Here is a 9,436-nt window from a genome sequence, read left to right as displayed (position 1 = left end):
GTGGTTGTTTTAGTTTGTGCTTTCAGAACGTAAATGGTTGGAGACCTTAAAATACGACTAAAATTAGAGGAGCTGCCCATCAGAGCAGACAGTCCATCCTGTAAACCTACCTACGGATTCAAGAATTAATTATAATTGAAAAAAAAAAACACATTTAAATGCTTGGCACTCCCTCCACAAATCAAAACTCCACACAAAGAGCCGAGTTATTAGAAAAAGTTCCCTCCTTGTAATGCTCCCAGAATCCCACCCTGGTGGTTGACAGCTCTAATCCCACGCGCGGACTACATTTCCCACATTCCCTTGCTGCGTCGCGATCCCTGTCCCCCGAACCGGAGCAGAACGTCGCTGATCAGGACGGTCTGTCTGCTCGGATCGTTTTACCAGCTCGTCATGGAGGTGACTGCGGCCCGTCGCTCGTTCCTCTGTGACATCGGTGAGCCGGACACTGGGAGTGAGCGGGATCCAGTCAGCTGTTCAGCAGCCACATGGTTCATGCAACCAGGCTGGACTAGACAGAGCAGAGCAGAGCAGGGTTCTCCGGTTAGGCGGTCGCAAATCCGCACCCACACGAACGCAGCAAGTGTATTTTTATTTGCCACACGGCTTGAATTTCTCCACCAGTTTAGAGGTGGAGACTCGTTGCTCCTTATTTAACCAGAACATGAAAGGCAAGTATTCAGATTCATTAAAAACACAAACACATAAGTATTTACTTCTAATGATAATGGATTTAATGAACCTAAGCTTGTCAATCTCCGTTTTAAATATGACCTACACAATCATAAGGCATACCACTGACTTGACAGCCTATCCTTGGCACCCTGAAGGAGGGTAAGCTGGTTGTTTACAGAGGGCTGTCCTATTATTTTATTGGAAAGTTGAGTGGAAGGATGAATTTTGGTGAAAAGAGTGCGTTACCAACAGGAATATCTGCAGCCTTGAGAGAATCGTGAAGCAAAACCCTTTGCAAGGTTGGAAGAGATCGCCACTGTTTACTACAGGGACATTCCTTGCAGCAGGTCTATATTTTGGCATTAAAAGTTGTTTTTAATTGATCTTATCTAAAATGCTTTTTCAACAGTGGCAGTAATCACTAAAATTTGCAGCAATATACACTTGAAATGTATCAGTGTGTTTAATGAATCAATATATAATGTAGAGTTCTCTTTTTCATTGGATTTATTAAAATAAATTACATTTTAATTGAAATTCTAATTGATTGAGATGCACTCTTTATTGTAAAGCCGTAGGAATCATTTCAGAGGTCAAAAACATGATTAGTGATTATCAGGTCAAATCCTGAAGAAAAAAAGAAAAAACCTAAGCCCCGATTGAAGCTAAATAATAACAGAAATTGCATTCAGGTAACCACATTTTTTTGCAGCTGTTAAGGACAATTATCCCCCTTTTGATCCAACTCTTGGATTTTCAACGCAGTGTTTGATGGATGCACTCGCCTATTCAAAAAAATAAAAGGATTGTCAAGACGGCTCAAACGATCAGGCAGACTAATCAGAGAAGATCATTTTGGCGGGTCTCGTAGCATTCCTGTCTCCCCTGCTTTGCTGCTCTGCTTGAGCAGAAATCTTGACCTCACCGTGCTTAGAGATGTACTCACACCCAGCCCCCGCTAACCCGAGCACGCCCTGCACTGTTCGCCAGGAGGAGGCGGACCCTTTTGAGACGTCCTGAAACCGTCTTTGCTGCAGCTGGACATCTCACCTCGAAGTTCTTTATGATCCAGAGAACGGTTTATTTTGCTCAAATGATCCGTTTTGACTTTGCTAGCAAAGAAAGCTAAACAAATCAACCGGTCTCTGTGTGAAAAAGGAACACCATGCTGACAGTCAAACATGGTGGAGGTAGTGTGATGGTCTGGGTCTGCTTTGCTGCCGCAGGACCTGGATAACTTGCCGTTATAGATAAAGCCATAAACTTTGCTCCCGGTCAGAAAATGCTGCAGCGGAATGGACCACCGTCATTCTGTGATAACACCTGGATCCAAACACCTACAGGTGCCTGGATCCAGGTACTAACAGAACACCCCTATTACAATCTTCACCTGTCACTTTATACGGGTCTTATTAATTAATACTGTATATACTTCAGTGATGGTATCAAGGCGCTACTTTATTGTATCTGTAATACTTTATCCACTGGTTGTGCTGTTCTTTTTACATCTCTCTTTGCAGGTGAAGAAGCAGACTGGTGTTGTTTTATCATTCTCTCCCTTTTATCTCCTCTTTCTTTCACCTTTTCTCCTTTATTTTCCTCTTATTTTTCCTTTGTTTCTCTCTTCTACTTTCTTATTGTAGTGTCCATATAACATGAAATATTCCCTGCATAAATTATGTATAAATCAAGCAGAGCACTATGGCGAAAGCAGTACGGCTCCACTTGTGAAAGTAAAATGTGTTTCTAGCATTAAGACGACAATTCTTAATGCCACATTGGCAGACAGGACACTGAAAAATAAAATAAAAAAAAATATCTGTGATAATGAGCAACTCACAGCAGGACGGTGATCCAAGACACATCAGTAACGCCACCTCTGAATGGCCATAGAAGACAAAAAAACAAATAAAAGTTTGGGATTGGCCTAGTCAAAGTCCAGACTTGGGCTTCAAATTGTGTTCATGCTTGAAAGCCCTCCAATGTGGCAGAATTCAAACACATCTTCATTAAAGGATCAGACCAAAATTGCTCTACGACAAAGTAAAAGACTAATTGCCATTTGTTGCTAACCTTTGACTAGGGGCGGCACAGCCAGCTATGTTTAGGCTGCAATCATTTCATTCACATTGGGCCAGGGTTGGTCTGGATCACTGTTTCTCTTTAATAAATCAAGTCATTATTTAAAAACTTCACCCAGTTTATCTATGTCTAATATTAAATATCTTTGACGATGACTAAAAAAAAACAACCAAATCAGAAAGCAGTCTGTAAGGGCCGCTTATCTATTCTCTCAGACATCATTGACATACAGTATTAAGCGTTGTAGAGGTGCAGGGTTTTTTTTTCTTTCAGTTAGAACAATCTGAATTTAGGGGTGTTTTATTGGTTGGGTCTGGTTTCTTGTCAGAAGTCACCATCTGTTGCTCTGCTAATGTGTCTGTAAGGTTCCTGGGCAGACCGTACCGCTCTGCACGAAGCAGCGTCCCATGGCAGGGCCCTCCAGCTGAAGCAGCTCATAGAAAGCGGGGCCTCTGTTAACATGGTGACTGTGGATAACATCACTCCGCTACACGAAGCCTGCATACAGGCTCATCCAAACTGCGCCCGGCTGCTGCTGGAGGCCGGAGCTCAGGTGAGTTCAGGTTCTTAGCGGTTCAGTCTGAGCTCTCCAGCACAGAGTAGCAGTTCGTACCGTAAAGTGTGAAACGGTGGGAAATGGCGCCTTGTTTCTGGCCGCTCCAGGTGGACATCCGGACCATCCACGGCAGCACTCCTCTCTGCAACGCCTGTGCTGCTGGCAGCCTGCAGTGTGCGAAGCTGCTCTTGGAGTACGGAGCCAAAGTGAACCCATCTCTAACGGCCTTAACTGCGTCTCCGCTCCATGAGGCCTGCATCCAGGGTAAACCCTCGCAGAATTTGGACTGTTAAACTATTTGACCTAGCCTGGGTGCCATTCCGAACTTAGTCCCGCCCACAACGTTTTAGGTCGGGAAGTTCGGTCTGGCATTGCTCAATAGTAGCGCGAGTATGCTCGCCCAATATCTGGCGGGCCAATCAAATTGTCAGGGCGGGCTTTATACAATGATGGACAGATGATTAACAGTAACGTAATCAACCACGTCACCAAAGCGCGCTTGGGTTGAATTCGTTTACAACAACGATGGCTGCCGCTGGAGAGTTGAGGTGTGTAGATTCTGCTATTAGGTCTGTTCTAGAAGACATCGACAGGTTGGTGCGTTGAAGGACTCCTTGAATCCTTACATTCTTTTTGCAACACCGGCAAAAATCGTTAACGCTCATTTATTTATGCTAGGCTAACAGTTGAGTTCCGTTGACAACAACTATGCGTCGCTTAACATACGTCACACACTCCGTTGCTCTTATTGGTTGTAGGTCTATCCAATTGAGTGCAGAGGATTTTTTTTTTCCTGGTTCGTTCGAAACACGCCCCATAATCAAAGCTCTATGGAGCAGTATCAGACTCAAATTCTGACTAGAATTGAGTATGACCATGTCAGGCTATATTTGACCTGTTCACGGCTCCCCTGGTTCTTTTATCTGGTAATGTGGTGTTTCTATGGTATATAGACTTCTGTGATAATAAAAAGACTCGTCAAATCATAATTATATTTTACCATATTTAATCTAAAAGGCAGAGGGATGTTTACAGCTTCAGTACTGGGTTCTCATAACAACACAACGCAACAGGTGCCTGAGAACTCCCGTTGTTCTCTCACACAGACATTAAATAGGAACCATTTGTGTCCACCCATCCAGGGGCATGTAACAGTATATCAGTGTTCTGTTCATCTCATTGGTGGAGAAGATCATGCTGTAATGCAGACGTGTCCTTGATGACACATTTTCCCCTAAACAGTCATTCTGTCCAATCCAAGTATGTCAAACTCTGTGCCTCCAGAGTCCGTTTATCTGTAATTTCCATGGTAAACACCTTTGCAGTCCACTCTCTGTAATTTCATAAACTCCGACAAGACTGAGAAAAAGAAGGTTTTCATTCAGTAATTGTTTTTATTCCTCCCAGGTAATGTTGAAGTGGTGAGGCTGATGATAACCAGTGGTGCCAATCTGGAAGCCTTTGATGTCCACTTCGGGCCTCCCCTTCACATAGCATGTGCTAAAGGGCGCGTGGAGTGTGTCAAGGAGCTGCTAAAAGCAGGTTGTTACGTAACATATTACAGCACCATGCAATAGAATACATACTCACTGAGCTTTTCAGTGGGAAGGCTACAACCACAAACTTTGTATGTAACATCAACACGATGTCATGTATTATAGTAAATTAGAGGGAATGTAAGACCCTGTCTTCCGTTTTTTTTTTATGTATAAAAACCTAAATAGGGGTTTTCATTTGCATCCAGCCCCCTTTATTCCATCCATGAGCACAACCTTGAACATAATATTAATCCTTTTCGCAGTTCACCATACACAACAGAAACCGTGCCAAAGAAAACTTTCCTGCTCATTGATTCTGGTTCCCATAATTTGGGATTTATTTTTCATCCTGCGTGCAGGGGCCAATGTGAACTCGGTGAAGTTCCACGAGACGGCTTTGCACCACGCTGCTCGAGTCCACCTGGTGGACATGATCGAGCTGCTGGTGGAGTTTGGAGCCAACGTGTACGCCAGCGACAATCTTGGAAGAAAGCCCATCGACTACACAACACCATCGTCCCCCGCTTACTCCTGCCTCGGGTTTTATGAAAGTAACAGACGATCCATCTGTCCCAATTACTTCCAGTCTGCTGTCGTTCTCCTTTTGGAAAAACCTAAAAGATTGACGGAGGTTTTTCTTTACTGGCAGGTAATCCTCTGAACCTTCAGCAGCTTTGCAGGATTGTCTTGAGGAGGATGCTGGGTACCAGAGCCTCGGACGTCATGGACCGGCTGCACCTCTCCCGCCGCATCTACAGCTACCTCCAGTTCTGCGATCACTCTTGAAGAATTCTTCAATCAATCGTCCTGAAAGTGCAACTGTGTTCAGTCTAAATGTGTTGTGTGCATTCAATTTAGGTAAATTGAAAAATCTCATGTTAAGAAATAATTGTTAACACAATCACTCAATGCCTCTTATGTTCACTTGAAAATAAATGTAACTGAATCTTTTTGTTGTCCTTAATGTACTTTTTTTAGGTTGGTCAGAGTTTCTTAGAACTCATATTTACTTTCTGTTGATCTGGGGTGTAAAGTTGACATGAAACAAGGGCCTGTTTCCTTCAGCCAGAAAATTGAAGACCCATATTTATGTGGCCACCAGACACAGTAGGCAGGATGGTAAATGAGGTAAAAGACATCTCCAAAGCTCACTGATGAAGAACTGCAGCAAATCAGAATCAGAATCAGAATGAAGTTTAATCGGCAAGTAGGTTTGCACTTACAAGGAATTTGACTTGGTGTTGATGGTGCAGACAAAAAATAAAAATACAACTAGAACTGCAAGCAGTTCATAACGGGTTCCAAGCCCACCCACGCCCCGCCCCCTTGAGCATGTTCCTGGACTTCAGTTCAGCATTCAACATCATCATCCTACAGCATCTGGTGGAGAGTGGTGAGGACAGCAGAAGGGATCATCGAGGCTCCTCTCCCCTCCATTGAGGACATTTCATCCCAGCGCTGCATGTCCCGAACCCATAAGATCATCAGAGACCCCTCACACCCCCCACCGTGGACTGTTCTCCCTGCTGCCCACTGGGAAAAGGTTCCGCAGCATCCGCTGCAGGTTCACCAAGTTCTGCAACAGCTTTTTCCCCGTTGCCATCAGACTGTTGAACTCTAAACAGCAACAGTAAAAGTGCATATGTGTACATATATACCATGGGTTAAAGCAAAAATAATCAGTTTGAATGAAAAGAAATTCAGGTCAGCCCATATATTCCCGGGCCGTGGACATCATGCCACATCAGTTTCCTCACTTGCTTATTGTGCAAAGTCAACATTAACCAAATCTGGTAGGTCTACAATATCCGTTGACCCTTCCTGTATCTCTCCCACCTTTCAGCTTCAGAGCCTTGGCGTCATCCTGGACAGCCTCCCATCCTCTCCTTCACTTTCCACATCATCACCTGGTTAACTTTCATCTCGGCTGCATCAAGTTCTTCCTTCATACTGTTGCCAAACTGCTTCACAGTCCACTCACCTCTTCACTTTACAATTTCAGCTCCCTTCCCTTGTTGTCCTCCAGAAAACCTCCATAAACTGCAGCTAGTACAAAGACAGCAGCTTCATCATTACATCATCTACTTCACTCCTGTACATTAACTCCGCTGGCTCCCTGTCACATTCAATATATACCAACCCTATGATCATACAAGGCCAACCACAAGCATGGACAATACAGGACACATAACCAACACTATGATGACGTCATATATTTTAATTTAACACAGATCGCATATTACAATAATCAGTCTGTTTTTCCTATTATTGCACAGCAATTAATTATCACAACTCATGAGTTTATAAAAAAGGCATTATTTAACTTTTTTGAAGTCTAATAAAACGGTTATATTTTAGCCCTGTGACTGGCGACCTTTCCAGGATGTAATCTGTGTCCCCGCCTAGGAAGAGCCACCTGCCGCCCCCCATTACCCTGTTTCCCCATCAGATAGGGCTTGACTTCACACCTGTATGGAAAAGCAGATATAGAAAATCCATGGATGGATGGGATGTTAAACTTTTGAAGTTCAATAAAATTGCTCAAAGTTTAGGTAATCTTGGCTGCTGTAGCTTGTCTCTGGCAGGTGATTTTGGGTTGAATAAAATTAGTCCATAGAACCACAGGAGCAGGCCCGTATTAAGACAATGTGGTGCCCCTGGGCACTATACCTCAAAACACAGGAAGATCGGACTTGTCGAGAACGCGAGCACGCAGCACGTATTGTGTATTGGAACAGAAGTACACTCGTGTACTCGTGACGTCATCACACCCACAGCTCTTGAGCATTTCTTTAACCTTCAAAACTATTTATACACTACACCATCATATCTTATTGAAAACGTTTTTTTATTAATTTCTAAAAAGCCTAATAAAATATCTAAAAAAATTACAGAACTGTCGATATAAAACCAGCAATAGCGGGAATTTCTTTGTTGGGAGTTGTAATTGTTGTAGTTGCAGAGGCGATTCATCTTTAAAAATCAGCACTTTGTAGAAGCAAAATGAGCAATACGAGTAATATTGCTGTTGCTTCGGTCGTTTTCAGCCTGCTTTACCAGCAGGCTGAAGAGGAGGTGATGCAGTTGAGGAGACAAATCCGAGCAAGGAGAAGATTGATGCGGCAGAGGAGGCTCAGAAGGAAGGCTTTGCTCACCCATCTGTTGCCAACTGGTAGGCATTTTAAGATTGACAGCCTGTTTCTGACTTTTATCTTTAAAAAAAAAACCCATTGAGGATGGTATTAAAAACGTGATCCGGTTGAAATTGTGACTATTTTTCTGGTGACCCTCTACTGGCTGGCCTGCGTTGCATCCTATAGGGAAACAGCTTGCCAGTAAGATCTCTTACCTCCTTGTCCTTAAATAGAGCCAGCAATGACACACAATTGATACATAGATCATATTAATTGGATAGAAGATTAAGACATATCAGCATATTACCTAAATTACAAGTTAATTTTCCATTTGGTACAGGTCAAGTGGAGGCACGCAACAACAGGCACCACACCAAGGCGAGAAACATCACTGAGCGTGCCATCGGTGGCATTCCATCTTCTTAAGGGTGCTGGAGGTCCACCCGACATTTGCCTCAAAAGTAATCGCCGCCTGCTGCATCCTCCACAGTATTTGTATAGAGGCAGGGGACCAGCTAGACGTGGAGGACAAGGAGGTTGACCCAGAGGAGGATGACCATCCGGCGGCTGAAGACAGGGAGCTGCTGCAGCTGGCTGCACGTTTAAGTGAACATGACTACATCTGACCTAACGTAGTTTAGTTGGAGTCATGTTCACATACTGCTTCCTTTCATTTTTTTCACCTCCTGTGAAAATACATTAAATAATCAGTAAATTAATTTCCATTCCAACTATTTTTAATTGTAAGTTTATAGGCATTGTCTATTTGTATAAGATATTAATAGGAGTTATTTCTTGGTTATAAACCATGTTAGTTACTGTTAATAATTTGTTGAATATATTACACCTTCATTCTTTTCCAAAGATTAAACATTTGTATAAACTAAATGTCTGTTATTTTCATATACTATTATTACTATTGTTTTCTTTCCCTCTTTCTCCTCTCAATTATTCATGTCCTGACTCAGAAGAGACTCACTTAGAAAGGAAAAACATTTTCAGATTTTATTTATTTATTTATTTTATATGCAGCTGTCGTCCTAGGGAGACATTTACAATTTACTCCAGCAAGTATTGAGTTAATAAAGCAACACACGTCCGTCAGATAAACACAAAACAAACAAATCATAACCAGCGGTACTATGCACACTACTTGGCCGACAGAAGTCTACTAAAAACGGACTAACATCAGCCCTGGCTGTGGTTTCCCTGGAGGTCTGCGGGTCACTCCTTTCCACTCAACGTCAGACTTTTTTTTTTAATTACGCACTAACTCTGTAAACAGGCCACATAGTGAAGCTTAAAAGTATAATGTTCCTGCCTTAAACGATCTGAAAACGTACTTATGAAGAACAACAGCAGCAGAAAAGGGCATTCTGTGCAAGCGGTCAGTCTAAAGAAAGCACAAGTCTGCTCTGATGCATGCTACATGTAAAAGACTTTCAAAAGAT

The 9,436-nt window shown here is 42.8% G+C and overlaps 1 protein-coding gene across 2 annotated transcripts; it reads left to right on the top strand.

Moving 5' to 3' along the window:
- Positions 1 to 297: 297 nt before the first annotated feature.
- On the top strand, positions 298 to 5,801 carry asb13a.1 (ankyrin repeat and SOCS box containing 13a, tandem duplicate 1). Of its 2 annotated transcripts, none has more exons than XM_012867763.3 (6): positions 298 to 436; positions 3,123 to 3,310; positions 3,421 to 3,577; positions 4,721 to 4,855; positions 5,211 to 5,402; positions 5,501 to 5,801. In XM_012867763.3, exons 1-6 carry the CDS (start codon positions 394 to 396, stop codon positions 5,635 to 5,637), a joined length of 852 nt encoding a protein of 283 aa, XP_012723217.2. In that variant the 5' UTR covers positions 298 to 393; the 3' UTR covers positions 5,638 to 5,801. The 2 variants fall into 2 exon arrangements, with proteins under 2 accessions (XP_012723217.2, XP_021174776.2); XM_021319101.2 differs by lacking the exon at positions 298 to 436 and adding an exon at positions 444 to 671.
- Positions 5,802 to 9,436: the final 3,635 nt, after the last annotated feature.

The sequence above is a fragment of the Fundulus heteroclitus genome, chromosome 17, assembly GCF_011125445.2.
Source record: "Fundulus heteroclitus isolate FHET01 chromosome 17, MU-UCD_Fhet_4.1, whole genome shotgun sequence".
NCBI classification, from domain to species: Eukaryota; Metazoa; Chordata; class Actinopteri; order Cyprinodontiformes; family Fundulidae; genus Fundulus; species Fundulus heteroclitus.
The sequence above is the reverse complement of the archived record's forward strand: the minus strand, read 5'-3'. Positions and strand labels throughout refer to the sequence as shown.

Coding starts and splice junctions, on each gene's coding strand:
- asb13a.1 (XM_012867763.3), top strand. CDS start 394: ATGGAGGTGACTGCGGCCCGTCGCTCGTTCCTCTGTGACATCG. Junction 3,311..3,420: donor TGCTGGAGGCCGGAGCTCAG/GTGAGTTCAGGT, acceptor TGGCCGCTCCAG/GTGGACATCCGGACCATCCA. Junction 5,403..5,500: donor CTGCCTCGGGTTTTATGAAA/GTAACAGACGAT, acceptor CTTTACTGGCAG/GTAATCCTCTGAACCTTCAG.